This window comes from Pan paniscus, chromosome 12, assembly GCF_029289425.2.
Source record: "Pan paniscus chromosome 12, NHGRI_mPanPan1-v2.0_pri, whole genome shotgun sequence".
NCBI lineage: Eukaryota > Metazoa > Chordata > Mammalia > Primates > Hominidae > Pan > Pan paniscus.
In genome coordinates this window covers 116662797-116686042 of record NC_073261.2, presented here as the reverse complement: position 1 = coordinate 116686042, position 23246 = coordinate 116662797, and the positions used below count along the sequence as shown (strand labels likewise).

Sequence of the window (23246 nt, the reverse complement as noted above, 5' to 3'; positions counted from 1 at the left end):
TCCCCTCGACCCAGCCTCCTGAGTAGCTGGAACTACAGGCATGCCCACCACACCCAACTAAGTTTAAAAAAAATTTTGTAGAGATAGGATCTCTCTATGTTGCCCAGGCTGATCTTGAACTTCTGGGCTGAAGCAATCCTCCCACCTCGGCCTCTGAAAGTGCTAGGGTCCAGGCGTGAGCCACTGTGCCCAGCCTAACAATGTCTTTTGATGAATCGAAGTTCTTAATTTAATGAAATCCAATGTAATGACCTTTTCTCTTAGGAGTAGTGCTTTTTGTGCCCTGTTGATGAAGTCGATTCCACCCCAAATCATAAAGATATTTACCAATTTTTTTTTCTAGAAGCTTTATGGTTTTACCTATCACATGTAGGATCCATTTGAATTAATTTTTGTGTACAGTGTGAGAAAGGGGTCAGTAATTTTCTCATATGCATGTCTGATTGATTCAGAACCATTTATTGAAAAACTATTCTTTCAGCTCACGCCTATAATCCCAGCACTTTGGGAGGCCGAGGTGGGTGGATCACTAGAGGCTATGAGTTCGAGACCAGCCTGGCCAACATGGCAAAATTCCATCTCTACTAAAAAATACAAAATTAGCCAGGTGTGATGGCACATGCCTGTAGTCCCAGCTACCTCTACTTGGGAAGCTAAGGCCCGAGAATTGCTTGAACCTGAGTGGCAGAGGTTTCGGTGAGCCGAGATTGTGCCATTGCACTCCAGCCTGGGCAACAGAGTGAGACTCTATCTCAAAAAAGAAACAAAGAAAAAGGAGAAAAGCTATTCTTTCCTCACTGAATTTTAGTAGCAGCTTTGTTGTAAATCAGATTATTTTATATGTACTTATAAGTCCGTTTCTGGACTTTCTATTCAGTTCTGTCAATTTTTTGGTCTATCCTTGCATCACACTAGATTACTGTATGATTTATTTTTTTCTCTTTTATTTATTTTTTAAATATTTATTCTTTTTTCTCTACTTTTTCTTTTAACATTTTTTAATTTTGAGAAAAGGTCTTGCTTTGTCACCTAGGCTGGAATGCAGTGGCATGACCACAGCTCACTGCAGCCTCAACCGATCCTCCCACCTCAGTCTCCTGGGTACCTGGGACTATTGGACTGTGCCACCACACCCAGCTAATTTTTTAATTTTTTGCAGAAATGAGGTCTCATTATATTTCCCAGGCTGATCTCAAACTCCTGGGCTTAAGTGTTCTGTCCACCTTGGCCTTCCAAAATGCTGAGATTACAGGCTCGATGTTAAACAAACTTGCATTCCTAGAATAAACCTAACTTGGCTGTGATTTATTATCCTATTTATATATTGCTGACTACAACAGGATGTACATTCAATTTACTGATGTTTTGTTTGGAACTTTTGCCTGTATGTTTATGAGAGGAATTGCTTTTTAATTTTGACTTTTCTTGAAATATCCTTGTCAAGTTTTGGTGTCAAGGTCATGCTTGTCTCCTAAAATGTATTGGTAAATGCTCTTCTTTTTTCATTATTTGGAAGCATCTGTATAAGATGGGTGTTATTTATTTCTTTTTAAAATTATTATTATTATTGAGACAGAGTCTCTCTCTATCAACCAGGCTGGAGTGCAATGGCATGATCTTGGCCCACTGCAACCTCTGCCTCCCAGGTTCAAGCAATTCTTGTGCCTCAGCCTCCCAGGTAGCTAGGATTACAGGCGTGCAACACCATGCCCAGCTAATTTTTGTATTTTTAGTAGAGACGAGGTTTTGTCATGTTGGTCAGGCTGGTCTCGAACTCCTGGCCTCAAATATTCTCCTGCCTCAGCCTCCTAAAGTGCTGGGATTACAGGCGTGAGCCACCATGACTGGCCTATTTCTTTCTTAAAAATTTGGTAGAATTTGGCCAGGCGTGGTGGCTCACGCCTGTAACCCCAGTACTTTGGGAGGCCGAGGTGGGCAGATCAGGAGTTCAAGATCAGCCTGGCCAATATGGTGAAACTCCATCTCTACTAAATATACAAAATTTAGCCAGGCGTGGTGGTAGGCGCCTGTAGTCCCAGCTATTTAGGAGGCTGAGGCAGGAGAATTGCTTGAACCCGGGAAGCGGAGGTTGCAGTGGGCTGAGATGGTGCCACTGCACTCCAGCCTGGGTGAAAGAGCAAGACTGTCTTAAAAAAAAATTGGTGGAATTTTCACATTTATTGGCCTAGAGTTGTTCAGAATATGCCCTTATGATCTTTTTAATGTCTGTGGTATTTGCAGTGATGCCCCTACATATTGGTTAGTGATGCCACTGATATCAGTTTATTTTGATTTTCTTTGCTCCGTTGCTCAGACTGGAGCACAGTGGCCTGATTATAGCTCACTGCAGCCTTGAGCTCAAGCAAACCTCCCGTCTCATCCTCCCAAGTAGCTAGGACTGTAGGTGTGCATCACCAAGCTGGGCTCTTTTCTTTTTGATCAATCTTTCCAGAGTTTATCGAATGTATTAGTATTTTCAAAGAGCTAATGTTAGTTTGTTGAGACTCTCTTCTTAAAAAATATCTCTTAGGCTGGGCGTGGTGGCTCACGCCTGTAATCCTAGCACTTTGGAAGGCCGAGGTGGGCAGATCACTTGAGGTCAGGAGTTCGAGATCAGCCCAGCCAACCTGGTGAAACCCCGTCTCTACTAAAAATACAAAAATTCGCCGGGCGTCGTGGCGCGTGCCTATAATCCCAGCTACTTGGGAGGCTGAGGCAGGAGAATTGCTTGAACCTGGGAGGTGGAGGCTGCAGTGAGCTGAGATTGAACCATTGTACTCCAGCCTATAGAGATGAGGACTCAATATGTTGGGCAGGCTGGTCTCCAACTCCCGCCCTCCAGCAATCTGCCTGCCTTCGCCTCCCAAAGTGATGGGATTACAGGCACCAGCCACCACAGCAAGCCTTTGTGGAGCCTCTCTATCGAAGCTTGCTTTCTCTTTTATTAATTTCTCTTTTTTAAACATTTCCTTCATCCCATTATTTTTCAGTTTAATCTTTTTTCTAACTTCTTGAGATGTACGATTATATCAAAAATCCTCTTCTCAATGAGATCTCTCTTGAACATCACATTTCAGACTGAAATCACCTTGTTGTTCCCATTCTCCTCTCCTCTTTATTTTTCTCCTTGGAACTCACCACCACTTAACATACCACATATTTTCCTTATTTATTTTTGTCTCTCCCCATCAGAATACAATCTCCATGAAGGAAAGAACTTTTGTTAACTTTGTTCACTGCTGAATCCCCAGGACACAAACCAGTTCCTGTTTAATAAATAAAACAAGGAATGAATGTGTTAGATGAAGAAACAATAAGAGCTAAATTTATTGAGCACTTACTGAGACTCAATTATATTCACTCATGCATTTATTTATTCAGTTATTTACTTATGCAGAGAAGGGGTCTCGCTTTGCTGCCCCGGCTGGTCTCCAACTCCTGACCTCAAGCAATCCTCCCGACTCAGCCTCCCCAGGATTACAGGCGTGAACCAGCACGCCCGGTGGAAACTCAATTATAAGGGGCTCACAGATAACATCTAATTCTTACAGAGGAGTAAACTGAGGCACAAGTAAGCAGGAGAGCCGTGATTAGAAACCTAGGTCTAACTCACAGCCCGTGAGCTTTCCTCCAAGCCCTGAGGCTTCCCCTTAAAAAAGCCAGCAAGGGGCGAGACTCGGAGGGCAGAACCCACGGAGGGCGGAACCTACAGAAGACAGACCCCGCGCTCGCGAGCACGGCCTTGTCCGGCCCCCCTGCCGCCGGAGGAGCAAGTCTGTCTTGGAATGAATGATCGTCGGAACGGAGCTTGATCAAACCACTCAGCAGTAGGCGTCGCGCACTTTCTTATTGGTTGGTTTTGGTTCTCAAGAGTAGGAAAGTTAAGTAGTCCGCGAGGGGTCTGCGGGCTTTGCGGAGCCTCGCCCCCGAGCGCGCGGTTTCCCTGCCGCGCAGGCGCACGGAATCCTAGGCGCGGATCTCGCGTTTCCGGCCGGAAGGCTTCTCCAGCCTTTCCCGGAAGCTGCGCGCGCTACCCGGGTAACGGGTCCCGGCTGTGGAAGTTCCCGCGGCGCCGCGATGGACCTCGAGGAGGCGGTAAGGAGGCGATGCGCCTGGCGGGCCCCGATCGCCGGGGCCGGAGGAGAGAGAAGCTGAGGAGGAGCGGCGGAGGACGCCGCGGGTTGGGGCGGCGACGCCACTGGCTGGAGGAAGGCGGGGCGGAGGGCTGCAGGGCGGGCTAAGGACTGGGGCTGGCCGGCCGCATGCGCGCGCGGCTTTGGTAAAGAGGCTGGAGTTTCTGGCTCGGCGAGGCTGTGGGCGAGGGAGGGTGTGGTGTTTGTCGTTATGGGTGTGTTTAAGGATGAAGTTGTGGGTTTTGTGGGGTGGCCACCCACAGGGCTCATCCTCGAGACTGGACCACCCACAAGTTCCCTTTAATGCTGGGGTGGGTGAGGGAGGGGCAGGGGTTGGAACCTGAGATGCCGCCGGGTAACCCCTGTCGGTCTCTCCGGGAATCCTTGCCACTGTCTCCAGCAGGGATTCTAAATTTGGGTTTGGGAACTCCCCAAATTGTCCAGCTATCATTCATCGTAGTGTTAGTACCGGGTCACTGAACACTTCAACAAGTTGCCAAAATTAATTTGGCATGCATTTTGTTTTGTTTTAGGTACTACGTAAAATGGCACATTTTTGTTTTTTATTTTTGAGACAAGATCTCACTTCGTCCCCCAGGCTGGAGTGCAGTGGCACGATCACGGCTCACTGCAGCCTCGACCTCCTGGGCTCGAGAGATCCTTCCGCCTCAGCCTTCCAGTGAGCTAGGACTACAGACATGCACCACCAAGCCCGGCTAATTTTTTTTTTTTAAATTTTTTGTAGGGGCAGGGGTCTCGCTATGTTGTCCAGACTGGTATTGAACTCCTGGGCTCAGGCGATCTTCCTGCCTCAGCCTCGCAAAGTGCTGGGATTATAGGGGTGATCCCCCGCCCTCGGCCAAATGGCACACACTTTGATGGTATTAAATGATACTCGATAATTAGATCAATGCTAACAACAAGTCAAACTCCAAAGAGTTGGGGATCAGAGAATTAGGCCTGTATATACAGGAGCAGTACGGTCTTATAGTAGAGGCTTAAAAAATGTTTACTGATGATGGTTGGCTAACTTCTGTAAATGCTAGGCTGATGAAATGAATAATTGTAACTCACCATTAGCTAGCGTATACCCAGACTAGGGACCATGTCTGGTCTGTTTTGCTCACCATTGAATCCCCAGCACCTAGTAAAAAGCCTGGTACACACATAGTTGATACCCCTTATGCTGCCGAGTGAATAAATCGAAACTTGAAACCATTACAAATCTAGTTCCTCTGTGGTATGCGCTTTTAGTGTCCTGGAGGAGTTCCAAATCGTATTTGCATTTTTTAAAAGTCTTCTCTATACTTGTTTGTCATCTTCTCACAGTATTTTCAAGGAGCTTTGTTTACTCATCTTTGGTTCCAGTTTACCCCTACTACCTCCTTTTCTTTTTTTTTTCCTGTCACACTGCATATTTCAATAAATTTTCTCCAGTAGTTTAATTCGGTTTCATACCGCGCCTCTCCTTGTTTGCGGATAATCTCTCTGACATATTTTTTATTGTCTATGATTTTTTATTTATAAAGTTGCCAGGAACCCATTAAATAGAACTGCAAGGTTTAGGTACGATGTATTGAATGTGGCTTGATGGGAACACCTTTTCTGTCCTCTTCTCCCATAGGAAGAGTTTAAAGAACGCTGTGCTCAGTGTGCTGCTGTCTCATGGGGTCTTACTGATGAAGGCAAATATTATTGCACTTCTTGCCACAATGTTACAGAGGTAAGTAACAAATATCATTTATGAATTTGCTTATGTTTTAAAAATTGCCATTTCAGCCTGATATGTAGTCTAAGTCCAAAGAATTGGGTTGATTTTTGTCACTCATGCAATGCCAACATTCCAAGGATGCATGTGGTCTTAGGTGCTTACACATAGGTTAAGGGATTTGTGAATTAGATTGAGGATGAGTTTTTGAAGTTATGTTGGGCCACATTTATAAATGATTTCTTATTCAGAGTATGTGGTTGAGGGAAATAATTAAAATTGTACTTAGAAGATGATGCATTTCTTTTTATCAGTTAGTACTTATTTACATTTTTTAAAATGTGTCATGGTGGCTTAGAGGTTTGGAAGATGGAATGTTAGAAAACTTGAGGACTGGGCCGGGCACAGTGGCTTACGCCTGTAATCCCAGCACTTTGGGAGGCTAAGGCAGGTGGATCACCTGAGGTCGGGAGTTTGAGACCAGCCTGGCCAACAATGGGAAGCTCCGTCTCTACTAAAAATACAACAATTAGCCAGGCATGGTAGCATGCGCCTGTAGTCCCAGCTACTCGGGAGGCTGAGGCAGGAGAATCGCTTGGACCCAGGAGGCGGAGGTTGCAGTGAGATGAGATCACGCCACTGTACTCCAGCCTGGGCAGCAGAGCAAGACTCTGTCTAAAAAAGAGAAAGAAAGCTTGAGGACTGTTGGGAATATTGGAATTATTCTTCGTTATCCTTTTATCTTTGTATAGTACCTTACAGATTACAAAGTTTTTGGATCCATTATCTCATTTCCTCCTCATCACAAACTGTGAGAGCCTATTAATAGGGCTCAGAAGTTGAGTGAGTTTGCCAAAGTTACCCAAGTACCAGGACTTGAATGTGAGTCTTCTGACTTCAGTGTTCATTTTACCCATCACACCTGCCTCTTAAAGTAGAGATTGTCATATTGTCCTGTGTAACCTTGGTAAACGAGGCTACCTTCACATTGTGAGTGCTAGGTCCTATTGTGGTGAACACACCTTCGGGCCAGCATCACCAAGATGATCAAGGGTGTAGAGAGTCTGCTGCTGGACAGGCTAAATGTGCCAGGACTCTCCTCAGTGGCAAAGGATTTCCTCAAAGTCTACAGATCCAGGAAGGAACAAATGTTACCTTCACCATACAGGCTTAAGAAAGGCAAATTTGGGACATTAAAAGTAACTGTGTAGACTTCTGCTTCTGGCTAAGATGGACTAACAGAGACCAGACTAACCTTTGTCCCCTAAACAATGAAAAACCTGGACAAAATATATTAAACGAGTAAAAGGAAAAAAATTTTCCCTTGACAAAACTGGTGAATTGAGCTTGCAGGTGTGTCACACAGGTGCTTTTCCTTGAGGCAGTGTTCTTGAGTCTGCAGCTGGAATGCTTATCTCTGCTTCCTGTTTAGTCACACAGAATATTAAAAAGATATGTGCTCACTTGATGAAATTGTTGGGGTGATGGAGATATTTATTATCTTGATTATAGTGATGGTTTCATGGAGATATATTTTGTGTGTGTGTCTGTGTGTGTCAGATTGTGCACCTGACAGATGTGCAGTTTGGTCCTCACCCTCATTGTGTAGTAAGGAGCTAGCAGTTTTACTCACTGTTGCTTTTATACTATAGTGCAGGTGTAAACCCAGTGAAGAAAGATTATGTCTAATGGAGTATTTGCCATTAGTAGATGAAGTCAGCGTACTATTTTTATAGGAATTGAACTACATTAACTAATTGCTTTTCTATTTTTGATTTTGATACTGTTTCCGTTTGATTCTGTTTGATCAAATCTGCTGCAGTCATTTTTTAGTTTGAAAGATCCTAATACTTCTCCCTAGCTCCACATTTGAAAGACTGTCAACTCCTGTGGAGTAATTTGTCAAGAATGTAGAGTTCATGAAGGTGGACAACATCTTTATAAAGACCAAGAACCTAGCTCAGTGCCTTCCTTTCAGACGACAGGCTTAAAGGAAAAAAAAGTTACCTGTTGCACAACTTCAGTAGTTATTCTTGGCTTTATGGCGATCCAGGCATGTTCTTCACATGGACTGTGAGAATATAATGTGGTTGGGGCTCCCTGGAGCTGAGCAGTGTGGCGATGGTGATGTTGAAATACAGTGGGTGGGGAATGGCAGGTGAGACAGTTACAGCTGTGAAGAATGGAAGTCATGGTGCAACTTGCCCTATTTTTCTGCCCCTTTTATTGCCCCCTCTTCCTCGGCATGTAACTCTCAAGCTGCAGACATGCTCTGCAATCTGGGAAAGGCCTTCCAGATTGATAAAGGAACCAAAATGTTATCCTAGTATATTTTATCCAGGAAAAAAAAATGTAAGGTCATAAATCTGTTCAATTTAGACAATAGATATTTTTGCAAGAGTTTCACGGATATTTAAAAGGGTGTAGGCTAGACTTATGTGAATGTAAGAGATTGTTATGATCATAAGAGCAATGCATGTTTACTATAGAAAATTTGGAAATTGTGAAGATGAAAGCTAAAATCACCAGCAATCTCTACATTTGTCTCTTTTTTCCTGTGTGTGAAATGGAGAAAGGGATGTGTGAGTACTGTTCAATCTTCTGCCGTAACAACTTGGAAAAATACTTTTATCTAAACATTTGCAGACATTTTTTATAGACTGTAAATATTCCATAATGGCCATTTGGTAATTTAATTAATTATAGCTCTAGTTTTGGATGTTTCACTTTTTCAGCTTTTTGCTCTTTCACGTTTTGTCTAGTACAGATTTTAAGTCTTTTTTTCCTGGCTACCCTTTGCAAGTTTTACTGTCTTTGCTAGATAATGGCTTTTGTATTTATTTTGACGTGTCTTATGTTTTCAGTGTGGCCAACCCAGTATACCAAAATTGCTTTGAATATGGTTTCTGTGATTAGAGAGACTACGTTCCAAAAATCCTGTTGGTAGAGACATTTCTTTTATTCTTATGGAGGGTTAAAGATAAATTTCATTCCAAATCTCTAAATTTAGAAAAACAGTAATGTCCTCTGTTGGTTAAAAATCCTCACCTTTCTTCTGGCATTAAGACTCAATAATGGGGGCTGGGCACGGTGGCTCATGCCCGTAATCCCAGCACTTTGGGAGACCGAGGTGGGCGGATCACCTGAGGTTGGGAGTTTGAGACCAGCCTGACCAACGTGGAGAAACCTCGTCTCTACTAAAAATACAAAATTAGCCAGGCGTGATGGCGCATGCCTTTAATCCCAGCTGCTCAGGAGGCTGAGGCTGGAGAATTGCTTGAACCTGGGAGGCAAAGGTTGAAGTGAGCAGAGATCGCACCATTGCACTCCAGCCTGGGCGACGAGAGCGAACCTCCCTCTCAAAAAAAAAAGAAAAAGACTCAATAATGGGAACATTTATTCTACTTTATGGAATAAAGTGTGGCCCCATTTAAAAAAAAAGACTCAACACTTTATTTTTAGTTGTGGGAGAGCCAGAATCTTTGATATTTGCCCTTGAGAGCAGTTAAGATTGAAGACTCTGATATGAATTATACTAACCATTTTAGTCATTCTAAAGTTCTCTAAGTTTGATTAAAAATAAAATGTAATACGTACTTTTATAATTTCAGAAATGAAAGCAGTTTTAGAGTATTATTCAAAGACATGGAAAAGTAGGCCAAAACTAATCTGTCTGTAGTTTAGGCATTACCAGTTACAAAAAATACATATAACTGTTTTCATACCAAAGTGTATTTTGTGTGGAGAAAAAAGTGAGTAGATGTAACTTTTAGTTTGGCTTGGTTTGTAAAAGTTAAAAAGTGATTTAAAATAAAAGTTATTCATTTAACAAACACTTTATGGTTACTGTATTCCAGGCACTGTTTTAGTTACTGAGAAATTTTGAATGAAAAAACAACATCAACATTAACTAGAATGTTAAATGTTTATAATTTTCCCAAGATTTTACCATCCTTGGTCCTGGCACTCACAATTTGGTTTATTATACTTTCCAGAAAATACCTGGAAAAATGCTTAGGGGGATGTAAAACGATCTTTTTTAATGGTCTTTTTCTCTTTCCTGCAGAGATACCAGGAAGTTACAAACACTGATCTTATTCCTAATACCCAAATAAAAGCCCTCAACCGGGGGCTTAAAAAAAAAAACAATACTGGTAAGTTCTTTCTTCACATGTACTTAACATTCTTTATTCACATCTTTCACCTTCATGATGTCAGGACGTGGAATGGAATTTTAAGTAGGTTCTAGAGAAAATGCCAGATTTTATCTACTGGCATACGTTCTTCTATCCTATGTCTGTTATTCATTGTGGGTGAATATTATTTCCTGTGCTTTTATAGAAAAAATGCTTATTTTCTGAAATAATTCAACCTTGGAATTGTTAGGTTAGGTGAGTTAAATATGATATTCAACTTCTAGAAATCCATTTCTTGTGTTGAATTTTGAACACACCTTTTTAAAATTGGGAAAATTATTTTCCCTTAAAATGACCTCAACATGAGTGTGCTTTGAAAGGCAAAGTATTTCATTAATCCAGTGAGTACATATAATTAACCATTGTTGAGAAGGATCTTAGGTAAAGCCTAACTGATGGTTTTTATTTTTGTGACTAGGTAGCTAGGACCAAATCCCCAAGTTTGAAACCAGGCTGATGATAATGGGGACTCTTCTACATGAGATAGCTTTAAGGATACACACACATTAAAAAAATATATATATATATATATGTGTGTGTGTGTGTGTGTGTGTGTTTATGAAATATGTGAAATACACCGACATTCTTAGATGCTAACAGTGACTGCCTAGGTGCTGTCTCATGTTTCCGCTTAGCCTTTAGTAGTGACTTTTTATTAGGCTAAAACCTGATTAACTTTTAAATTTTATTGGAGTAAAACCTGATTAATTTTGCCTTGACCTACTTAAATAGTTAAAATGTGTAGTTTAAACATGCATTTCTTAAGGAACTTCAGGTGCTTTATATTAGGTGTTAAGTATCTTATAGTCAACCTCATCACCCTTAATTTCTTCATTTGTAAAATGAGAATAAAATGCCATCCATTATGGAAAATAGGAACACAGACTCAAAATTTAAAATACAGCTTCATCAGTTTCTAAGAACAGTATGCAGGAAGAGGGAGTATATGCATATAGCTTGAAGAGTTTAAACTTCCTCGACTTATGGACCCATCAAAATTATTGGCTTTTGAGACAATTCGAGACCCTTTCTGGGAAGGAATTGGGTTAGTTAGCAGAGGTGGGGAGACTTTGTGACATTCAGGTAAGGGAGAAGAGTTGAAGTCCTCTGGCATTCTGCAGAGAAGAGATCTTGAAGTCAGTAACACACCTCAGAAGCTCTGTGTAAAAAGTACTGATAACAAGCTTTTGGAAGAGTTACAGTATTTGTCCAGCAGTGAGGGGCAAAACATAAGGGTCTTCACAGACTTTTCCTTCAGCTCGTAGTTGTCATTAAACATGTAACTCTGTCTATTGTGGTGGCAGGTTTCTTCACAATCTCTTAGGGTAGTTTTGAGTATTCCAGAAAATAACCCACGTAAGATACCTGGCACACACTTGCACCTAGGCTGAGATCAGTATTAATACCTTGCTTTCATTTTCTCCCTATAACCTAGAACCATTTCAGGAAAAGCAGAATGCCATTGAGCAGTTTATTTTCCTTGAATGTTCTTACTGCCCTTTTCTATACTCCAGTATCATGAGATCGTGACATTCGTTCACTCATTCACTAACAGTTCACCGTTCCCTTGTGAGTTGGAACAGAAAAGTGGTGGAAGCAGTGACTTAGTCCTTTCATTTAGGATTCTGCTGGGCATCGTTCTTCATTTAGGATTCTGCCGGGCATCGTTCGGGAAAATAGACGTTTTTAAAACTCGTTTCACTTTTTTTTAACATGGTGACTATTCATTTTTCTGCCTCTTAGGTTAATATTTCAGAAAAATACAGATAATGGAAAACATTTGAAATTGGAAATTATACAAAATATTTAGTTTCAGCATTTGTGTACACATTGCCAGGTTGGAAACAAGAGAATATAAGAATGGAAGCCCTCTTGAATGGTACAAAAAAATTCAAGTTGCTAAGCTGCTAAGTTCTGGGTTAATTAAGAAAAAAAAGAAAAATTCAAGTCGCAATGTGTAAAACACAAATTGTAACTGTAGTAGCATTAAAGTTAGTAAATTAGGAATGTATATGCTAAAACATGCTATTTGTCATTTAGAAAAAGGCTGGGATTGGTATGTGTGTGAAGGTTTCCAGTACATTCTTTACCAACAAGCAGAAGCCTTAAAGAACCTTGGAGTAGGCCCAGAGTTAAAGGTAAGTACATTTGTGACTAGATGTTAGCTTTACATATTTTTGTTTAAAGAACAGTAAGACTTAGAGTGGAACTAAGGAGAAATCAGTAGTAACACTAGGGCTACTGGAAGAATAATTTTTCTGATGTTTTTGCTTTAATTCTTTTAGTAGGTTAGCAGTTCTGGAAGTGTGTTCTACAGGATGTAAATAAGCAATACATCCAAAAGAAACATTTAAAGGTTTTAGTCTTCAGATACTTAGGAAACAACAGGTTAAACAAAGTAAAACTCAAATAACTTTGGGGGTTTATTAGTACCTTTTGTGTGTTAATGTGCTTGTTTAATTTCCAGGGAATGTCTTGTGTGTTATTCACAATTTGAGAACAAAATCGTTTGGTGTATGTACATAACGTCTATCAGGACTTGAGTTCCACAGAATGCACTTTGGACAGTGATATGCTAAACCAGTCGTTCACCTGAGTGTGCATCAGAATCACCTGGAGTGCTTGAAAAAACACCAATCACTGGACCTTAATCCCGGAATTTCTGAGTTATATGTCTGGAGTAGGGCCCAAGAATATGCTTTTCTAACAAGTTCTTATGGGACACCCATGCTTCCGGTCTGGGGACCACTCTTTGACTTTGCTGCCTTCCTGGAGCAACACAGTATTTCTGCAATTATTTGAATTTCATATTCCTTCATCTAGTAAAAGTCATTTAAGGAATGCTTTAAAAAGCCAGTTATTTAGCAACAAGTTGTTCACTTGCTTCATATGCTTCATTGGAAACCAAGTGTTGAGAGGTCCAGCCTAGTTGGGGAGAGGGATTTATGCATATGTGAAATGAATAGACATGAATTTATATGGTGATATGCTAAGTGATTTTTTTTTTTTAAGAGACGGAGTCTCGCTCTGTTGCCCAGGCTGGAGTGCACTGGCATGATCTTCGCTCACTGCAACCTCCGCCTCCCGTGTTCAAGCAATTCTCCTGTCTCAGCCTCCCGAGTAGCTGGGACTACAGGCGCACACTACTATACCCGGCTAATTTTTTATATTTTAGTATAGATGGGGTTTCACCATGTTGCTCAGCCTGGGCTCAAACTCCTGAGCTCAGGCAATCTGCCCATCTCAGCCTCTCAAAGTGCTAGGATTATAGGCATGAGCCACCGCACCTGGCCCTCATAAGTGATATTAAAGGCAAAAAAAGAACAGAGAAAGATCAACATGGGCTGCAGTCACCAAGGAAAGATTTGTAGAGGAGCCTTTGCTGTTCAAACTGGTGGTTGGGGCAAGTCCAAACAGAACAACCACGATTTCAGTGCATGGCCTAAATGGATGCTGGGCCTACCCTGAAAGGCGTTAAGAATTAAAAATTCAGAAGCATGAAGCAACAGAGGCTAACCCATAATAGTCATTGCATTAGGTATGATAGCTGATGGGGGGGGGTTGTGATCTGATTTCTGCTTACATAGTCATTCTATGTATAAATGTTTAGAAACAGTTTTATATAGTTACACTATATAGCTGTAGCAGGGTTTGTTCCTATGTAGCTTTATGCTGACCTCATTAGGGGTTAATTCTGAAAACAATTTTTCTGAAATTAGCCAATGAGCATAACTGTTTAGACCTGATCAGTTGAGTGGCATTATGCCATGTACACAGGCTCCAGAATCAGAACTGACTCCAAATCCTATTGATAGTTTTTCTACTTACTGGCTGGGTAATCTTGGACAAGTTATTCAGTTTCTTCAATGGTAAAATGAAGCTAATAGCTGTCTTACAATATTGTGTTGGAGCTAAGGGATGCCTGGTACCTAGTAGATGACGAATAAATGGAAAATTCTGTTTGCTTTTTTTTTTTCTTTTTGAGACAGGGTCTTGCTCTGTCGCCCAGACTGGAGTGCAGTGACCTGACCATGGCTCACTGCAGCCCCAACCTCCTAGACTCGAGTAATCCTCCCACCTCAGCCTCCCAAGTAGCTGGGACTACAGGCATGTGCCACCATACCTGGCTAACTTTTTGATTTTTTGTAGAGATGAGGTCTCACCATGTTGCCCAGACTGGTTTCAAACTCCTGGGCTCAAGCAGTTTCTCCTGCCTTGAAGTCTGGGGATCATAGTAGTGAGCCACCGTGCCCAGCCGGAAAAGTTTTTTGTTTAGTTTTACTGTCACTTGGGACTGGTTAGTAAACCTGGTAACAGCTTTGCCCCTAACTAAAAGTGTAGTCATGTATCAGTTGCTTTGTACTCTGATCCTTAATTTACTTAATATGCAAAAGAAAAGGACTCAACTCGGTGATTTTAATGTCTTTCTCTATCTAAAATTAAGAAATATTTTTTCAGCATTTCTCATGTACCTGACACTATGATGATATTATAATTCTTTTTAAGGAAAGGCAGGTAAGAATACATTTAGATGGAAGACTTAACCAGCCCTCCAGGTGATTCTGATGCACACTTAAGCCTGAGAACTACTGGTTCAACATACTAATCCCCAGTGTGCATTTTGTGGAACTCAATGTTCTGATAGATGCTACATACAGACCCCAGAGATTTTGTTCTCAACTTGTGAATACCGCATAAAACATTTACTGGGCCGGGCGCGGTGGCTCACGCCTGTAATCCCAGCACTTTGGGAGGCCGAGGCGGGCGGATCACGAGGTCAGGAGATCGAGACCATTCTGGCTAATACGGTGAAACCCCGTCTCTACTAAAAATACAAAAAATTAGCCGGGCGTGGTAGCGGGCGCCTGTAGTCCCAGCTACTCGGGAGGCTGAGGCAGGAGAATGGCGTGAACCCGGGAGGCGGAGCTTGCAGTGAGCCGAGATCGCGCCACTGCACTCCAGCCTGGGCCACAGAGCGAGACTCCGTCTCAAAAAAAAAAAAAAAAAAACATTTACTGGAAATTTATATGTAAGTTAATGTTTAAAGTACAAGAGAGCTGTGGTGTAGATGTGCCTGTACATTTGTTGTCATAACCTGAATCACCCACCACTCATTTCCCTTCCACCTTAGAACGATGTTTTACATAATTTTTGGAAGCGCTACCTTCAGAAGAGCAAGCAGGCATATTGTAAGAACCCAGTTTATACCACTGGAAGGAAACCTACGGTAAGTCACAAGTCTGAAAAGTTGGATTAAAAAACATGTCTGTTGAGATGTAGAGATGAAGATGGGTTCATGACCAGTTTGAGTATCTGAGATTATGATGCTTGTCAAAGGATTTTCAGTTAAGAGGCTTCTGTTACAGTCTAGAGGACGGGGTCACTGATTTAAACGTTGGAATAAAGTTTTTTCTTCACTTTTTTCCTGCAGTATGGAATTAATTTTGACATCTTATCAGACTAGTTGAAACATAAAGGAATTTGAGGTTGATTTTCTAGATAGAAGATAGTTTCTATCACTGTACTATTAAAATAATTTTTAATTTAATAATGTATTTATTCTGTTTGCTTGGAATACCTACTTACTTTATGTGGCATTTCAAGATTCAGCTCAGTTATCATATCTTCTCAGAAGCCTTTATGTGAAGAGAAATAAAATCTGGGTATTCTCCCACATCCACCAGCTGTTTTTAGCAGTTTCTTTGTAACTGCTTTATAAATGTGCCATGTAACATTTTATTTAGGGTCGAGGATGATTCTACTTTTAAGAAAAGCAAGTTTGATAATTTTTTTTGTTCATTTGTTTGGTTTTTTTTGAGACGGAGTTTCGCTCTGGTTGCCCAGGCTGGAGTGCAATGGCGCCATCTTGGCTCACTGCAACCTCTGCCTTCCTGGTTCAAGCAATTCTTCTGCCTCAGCCTCCTGAGTAGCTGGGATTACAGGCGCCCGCCACCACACCTGGTTCATTTTTGTATTTTTAGTAGAGATGTGGTTTCACCATGTTAGCCAGGCTGATCTCGAGCTCCTGACCGCAGATGATCCATCCTCCTCGGCCTCCCAAAGTGCTGGGATTACAGGCGTGAGCCACTGCGCCCAGCCAGTTGGATAATTTTTGATGTGTGGTACAGATGCCCCTTGCCATGGGGTCACATCCCGATAAACCCATTGTAAGCTGAAACTATCATTAAGTCGAAAATGCAGGCTGAGTGTTAATGACTCATACCTGTAATCCCAACACTTTGAGAGGCTAGGGCAAGAGGATTGCTTGAGCCCAGAAGTTCAAGACCAGCCTGGGTAACATAATGAGATCCCAACTCTACAAAAAATTAAAAAATACGTACTGGGCATGGTGACACATGCCCTATATAGTCCCAGCTACTTGGGAGGCTGAGGTGGGAGGATTGCTTGAGCTTAGGAGGTTGAGGCTGCAGTGAGCTGTGATGACACCACTGCACTCCAGCCTGGGCAACAGACTGAGACTTGTCTCAAAAAAAAAGAAAATGCATTTAATATACCCAACCTACCAAACGTCATAGCTTAGTCTAGCGCACTTTGAACATGCTCAGGCACTTACATTAGACTACAGTTGGGCAAAAGTCATCAAATACAAAACCTATTTTATAATAAAGGGTTGAATATCTCATGTAATTTATTGAATACTTTACTGAAAGTAAAAAACAGTATGGTTGTATGGGTGCTTGAAGTATAGTTTTGACTTTGTGCATATTGCTTGCACCATAGTAAAGTCAAAACATCACAAGTAAGGGACCATCTATAGTTACTCTTCATATGGCTAGAAGAGATTCTGAATCTGTTTCATACACATTTGTTAAGGGCTTGGGAATTTGGCCCAGTGTTTCCTTGTTTGCTTGGATTCTCATAGGTTTCACATCCAGAGTTGAGAGACCCAGTACTGAGAAACCCAGGTCTGGGTGAAGAGTAGGTTACAGAGATGAGCAAAAGAGATAACCTCTGAGCTCCTTCAGTATCCTCATGTGATACCAATCCTAAGAATGAGAAGTTTAGAGTAGTCAAGTCATACAGGATAGTGATGGTTAAATGTCATCCTGGGGGGCAGTTGTGGGGGCCAACCTGAGAAAGCTACCTGAAAAAAAAAAGGCAGGGGAATAACCTGAGGGGTTCGTTTGGGGAATGTTTTAAAATATGAGATAATGAATTTAAATAAACTCAAGAGAAATAACTTGAATTTACTAGAAAAGATAGTATTTTATAATCATAGAACTATGAAATATTATACTGTCTTGATACATGAGAGAGATACTTCCCAAGAAAATCGAAAGATGCTATATGGTTCTAAGGTAACACTTTGAAAAAGAAAGGAAAGAATTACCTAAACTACTAAGAACTTGATCTTTAAAATTTCATATCTAAGGTATTTGTTGATTGTATTTATGCCCTGGGAGTTTGCCTAGCACATAGAAAATGTGCATCAGAACCTGGGATTCTCTGACATTTAAATATTTTTGGGTTAACTTAAGTTTTTTTTTAAAAAAGGTTTTTCTAGAGTTGAGTAAATTCTCGTGTAAAGCAATATTAGCATCACGCTAAAATCTTGGTGAATAAATAAGCAATAAGTAAAATATTAAGCTGATATATGAATTGGTAAGGTAATTTCTACTTCAAGAGTACAGCTATACTCTATTTTGAAAGGAAATGGAAACAATTACTTTTAATTAGAAGCATAGTTTTCTCAAGTATATCCATTAAATATTTCCTTAGTGCTTTGGAGATAACTGTTTTGAGAACAGTAAGAGGCCTGGTCCCTGCTTTTGAGCTGTATTATCTTGGGTGAGGTAAATTACTGAAAATGTGCAGAAGAAGCAAATTAACAAGCAAATATAGAGAGGGGGACAGTGGGGAAGGGTGCTATTTAATAAAAGGTGGTCATGGAGGCCCTTGCTGATGTGGGAGCTGAAGTGATGAAGAAAGTGAGAGAGTAAACCATGGGATATCCAGGGCAAGAAATGCAGAATTTCAGGTCTTACCAAGACCAGTTGAATGCAGATATGCATTTTAAGAAGTCCGTAGATGCTTCCTATACATGGTACACTAAAGTTTGAGAAGCACTGGTGTAGATGAGAAGTGATGGTGGCTGGTACCAGGTGGTAGAACTGGAGGTGATAAGTGATAGGATTCTATATAAAGTCTGAAGATAGAGCCAACAGAATTTCCTGATGGATTGGATGTGAGAGAAAGAGAGGAATAGGAGTGAATGATGACTCTAAGGATTTTGACCTAAGCAGCTGGAAGGAAAGAGTTGCCATCAGCTGAAGGGTAAGTGGGCCAGGAAGGTCAGGGGTTCCATTTTGGACATGTTAAGTTTGAGACAGCTGTTAGCATCTATTAGTCCATTTTCACACTGCTATAAAAATACTACCTGAGACAGGGCAATTTCTAAACAAAAGAAGTTTAATTAACTCACAGTTTTACATGGTTGGGGAGGCCCTAGAAAACATGTAATCATGGCCGAAGGAGAGGGGAAGTAAGGCATGTCTTACATGGCAGCAGGAGAGACAGAGAGAGTGCGTGCGTGTGAGCAAGCGCATGCAGGGGGAAACTGCCACTTTTAAAACCATCATATTGCATGAGAACTCCCTCGCTATCATGAGAACAGCATGGGGGAAACCACCCCCATGATCCAGTCACCTCTTACCAGGTCCGTCTCGCAACATGTGGGGATTACAATTCGAGATGAGAGATTTGGATGGGGACAGAGCCAAACCATATCATTCCACCCCTGGCCACTTCCAAATCTCATGTCCTTCTCACATTGCAAAATCAATCATGCCTTCCCAACAGTCTACCAAAGTCTTAACTCATTCCAGCATTAACTCATTAACTCAAAAGTCCAAGTCCAAAGTCTGATCTGAGACAAGGCAAGTCCTTTCTGCCTATGAACCTGTAAAATCAAAAACAAGTTAGTTACTTCCAAGATGAAATGAGGTTACAGGCATTGGGTAAATGTTCCCAATCCACATGGGATAAATTGGCCAAAACAAAGGGGCCAATACAAGGCCGAAACCCAGCAGGGCATTCACTAAATCTTAAAGCTTCAAAATAAGCTTTGACTCCATGTCTCACATCCAGGCATGCTGATGCAAGGGGTGGTTTCACAAGGTCTTGGGCAGCTCTGCTCCTGTGGCTCTGCAGGGTACAGCCCCCAAGGCTGCTTTCATGGGCCAGAGTTGAGTGTCTGGCTTTCCAAGTGCATGGTGCAAGATGTCAGTGGCTCTACCATTCTGGGATCTGCAAGACGATGGCCCTCTTCTCACAGCTCCACTAGGCAGTGCTCCAGTGGGAATCTGTGTTGGGGCTCCAACCCCACATTTCTCCTGGGCATTGCCCTAGAAGAGGTTCTCTATGAGGGCTCTGCCCCTGCATCAGACTTCTGCCTGGACATCCAGGCATTTCCATACATCCTCTGTAATCTAGGCAGAGGTTCCCAAACCTCAGCCCTTGTCTTCTATGCACCCGCAGGCCCATCGCCACGTAGAAGCTGCCAAAACTTGGGGCTTGCACCCTCTGAAGCCATGGCCTGAGCTATACTTTGGTGCCTTTTAGCCACAGCTGGAGCAGGAGTGGCTGGGATGCAGGGCACCATATCCTGAGGCTGCATAAAGTAACTGAGCCCTGGACCTGGCCCGTAAAATCATTTTTCCCTCCTAGGCATCTGGGCCTGTGATGGGAGGGGCTGTCTTGAAGATCTCTGACATGCCCTGGAGACATTTTCCCCATTGTCTTGACTATTAACATTCACTCCTCATTACTAATGCAAATTTCTATAGCCGGCTTGAATTTTCTTCCCAGAAAATGGGTTTTTCTTTTTTACCTCGTCGTCCAGCTGGAAATATTCCAAACTTTTATGCTCTGCTTCCCTTTTAAATAAAAGTTCCAGTTTCAGATCATCTCTTTGTGAATACACATGACTGAATGCTTTCAGGATCAGCCAGGTTACCTCTTGAATGCTTTGCTGCTTAGAATTTCTTCTGCCAGATACCCTGAATCATCTTTCTCAACTTCAAAGTTCTACAGATCTCTAGGGCAGGGGCAAAATGCCACCAGTCTCTTTGCTGAAACATAGCAAGAGTAACCTTTACTCCAGTTCCCAATAAGTTCCTCATCTCCATCTGAAACCACTTCAGCCTGGACTTCATTGTCCATATCACTATCAGCATTTTTTTGTTTTTTTTTGAGATAGAGTGTTGCTTTGTTGCCCAGGCTGGAGTGCAGTGGCACCACCATCTTGGCTCATTGCAACCTCCGCCTCCTGGATTCAAGCGATTTTTGTGGCTTAGCCTCCGAGTAGCTGGGACTATAGATGCACGCCACCATGCCCAACTACTTTTTTGTATTTTTAATAGAGATGGGGTTTCACCGTGTTGGTCAGGCCGGTCTTGAACTCCTGACCACAGGTCAGGCCCACCTCCACCTCTCAAAGTGCTGAGATTATAGGCATGAGCCATCGCACCTGGCCGCTAACAGCATTTTGATCGCAATCATTCAACAAGTTTCTAGGAATTTCCAAACTTTCTTTCATCTTCCTGTCTTCTTCTGAGCCCTGCAAACTGTTCCAACCCCTGCTTGTTACCCAGTTCCAAAGTTGCTTCCACATTTTCCAGTATCTTTATGGTGGTATTCCACTCCTGGTACCAATTTCCTGTATTAGTTTGTTTCCACACTACTATGAAGATACTACCTGAGACTGGGTAATTTATAAACAAAAGAGGTTTAATGGGCTCAGAGTTCTGCATGGCTGCAGGGCCTCAGGAAACTTAAATCATGGTGGAAAGCAAAGGTGAAGCAAGGCATGTCTTCCATGGCAGCAAGAGAGAGAGAGTGTGCAGGGGGAACTGCCACTTTTAAAACAGTCAGATCTCATGAGAACTCCCTCACTATCACAAGAACAGCATGGGGGAAACTGCCTCCATGATCCAGTCACCTCCCACTAGGTCCCTCCCTCCAGACATGGGGATTACAATTCAAGATGAGATTTGGGTGGGGACACAGAGCCAAACCATATCAGCATCCAAGAGGAAATTTCAAGCATGCATTGAGATGTAAAAGTCTGCAGTTCAGGAGAGAGGTCTGAGCTGGAGACATAAATTTCGAAGCTGTTAGTTTATATTATAATCATGAAATCTAACATGCTATTGTTTGTAAGATACGCCATTATTTTAAGTACTGCTAAGAAAGAAAAGAGTGCTACAAATTCAATTTTGACATGCCAGTGATTGTAAGATAAATCTTGATTTCTAGGATGTTAAAATGTGGTATGGGGGGAGACATTTTAAAATTTGAAGATAGTAGCTAGTATTTAAAACTGTAAGACCAGATGACATCACCAAGGTATGAAGACAGAGAGAGGACCAATAACTTAGCCCTAGGTCATTCTACAGTTAAGATGTTTGGGATAAAAGAGGAACTGGCAAAAAAATTCTTGGGAACAATGTGAAGTAAGAGGACAGCTGAGAGAATGAGCACTCTGGAAACCAAGGGAACAAAGTGTTTCAAGAAGAAGGCAGTGATCAGCTGTGATAAATGCTGTCACTAGGTCAAGAAGGAAGAGGGCTGCAAAGTGGTTAGTGGAGCAGTGGGATCAAAACCTTGATTGGAATGGAATATAAGGTAGACTGAGAGGAGAGAAATTGGAGACAACAAATTTGGACTTTTTCAAGGCATTTTGCTGCAACAAGTACAAAGAAATTGCATGGTTGCTGGGGTCAAGGGAGAGCTTTTAAAAAGTGGGATAGAGGGGTGGAGCCAAGATGGCCAAATAGGAACAGCTCCAGTCTACAGCTCCCAGCATGAGCAACGCAGAAGACGGGTGATTTCTGCATTTCCAACTAAAGTACCGGGTTCATCTCACTGGGGAGTGCCGGACAGTGGGTGCAGAAGTCCCGGGTTCATCTCACTAGGGAGTGCCAGACAGTGGGTGCAGGACAGCGGGTGCAGCGCACCGTGCATGAGCCGAAGCAGGGCGAGGCATCGCCTCACCCAGGAACTGCAAGGGGTCAGGGAATTCCCTTTCCTAGTCAAAGACGGGTGACAGACGGCACCTGGAAAATCGGGTCGCTCCCACCCTAATACTGTGCTTTTCGAACGGGCTTAACAGCACACCAGGAGATTATATCCCACACCTGGCTTGGAGGGTCCTATGCCCACGGAGCCTCGCTGATTGCTAGCACAGCAGTCTGAGATCAAACTGCAAGGCAGCAGCGAGGCTGGGGGAGGGGCGCCCGCCATTGCCGAGGCTTGAGTAGGTAAACAAAGCTGCTGGGAAGCTCGAACTAGGTGGAGCCCACCACAGCTCAAGGAGTCCTGCCTGCCTCTGTAGGCTCCACCTCTGGGAGCAGGGCACAGACAAACAAAAGGCAGCAGTAACCTCGGCAGACTTAAATATCCCTGTCTGACAGCTTTGAAGAGAGTAGTGGTTCTCCCAGCATGCAGCTTGAGATCTGAGAACGGGCAGACTGCCTCCTCAAGTGGGTCCCTGATCCCTGAGTAGCCTAACTGGGAGGCACCCCCCAGTAGGGGCAGTCTGACACCTCACACGGCCAGGTACTCCTCTGAGGCAAAACTTCCAGAGGAACAATCAGGCAGCAGCATTTGCGGTTCACCAATATCCGCTGTTCTGCAGCCACTGCTGCTGCTACCAGGCAAACAGGGTCTGGAGTGGACCTCCAGCAAACTCCAACAGACCTGCAGCTGAGGGTCCTGACTGTTAGAAGGAAAACTAACGAACAGAAAGGACATCCACACCAAAAACCCATCTGTACGTCACCATCATCAAAGACCAAAGGTAGATAAAACCACAAAGATGGAGAAAAAACAGAGCAGAAAAACTGTAAACTCTAAAAATCAGAATGCCTCTCCTCCTCCAAAGGAACGCAGCTCCCACCAGCAACAGAACAAAGCTGGAAGGAGAATGACATTGACGAGTCGAGAGAAGAAGGCTTCAGAAGATCAAACTACTCCGAGCTAAAGGAGGAAGTTCAAACCAATGGCAAAGAAGATTAAAAACCTTGAAAAAAAAATTAGACAATTGGCTAACTAGAATAACCAATGCAGAGAAGTCCTTAAAGGACCTGATGGAGCTGAAAACCACAGCACAAGAACTACGTAAGGAATGCACAATCCTCACTAGCCGATGCAATCAACTGGAAGAAAGTGTATCAATGATGGAAGATG

General features: G+C 42.5%; 1 protein-coding gene across 3 annotated transcripts in view; it reads left to right on the top strand.

Moving 5' to 3' along the window:
* Positions 1 to 2760: 2760 nt before the first annotated feature.
* Positions 2761 to 23246, top strand: part of TAF1B (TATA-box binding protein associated factor, RNA polymerase I subunit B) — a 93867-nt gene continuing 73381 nt past the window's right edge. Inside the window, exons 1-5 of one of the 3 annotated variants that reach the window (XR_010109318.1) lie at positions 2761 to 4095; positions 5758 to 5856; positions 9908 to 9995; positions 12078 to 12175; positions 15169 to 15264. Coding sequence is in view for 1 of the 3 variants with exons in the window: in XM_024927717.4 (XP_024783485.2) it covers positions 4078 to 4095; positions 5758 to 5856; positions 9908 to 9995; positions 12078 to 12175; positions 15169 to 15264 (399 nt within the window). In the remaining 2 variants the exon portion in view is untranslated. The other 2 variants (XM_024927717.4, XM_024927718.4) reach the window with 2 other exon arrangements.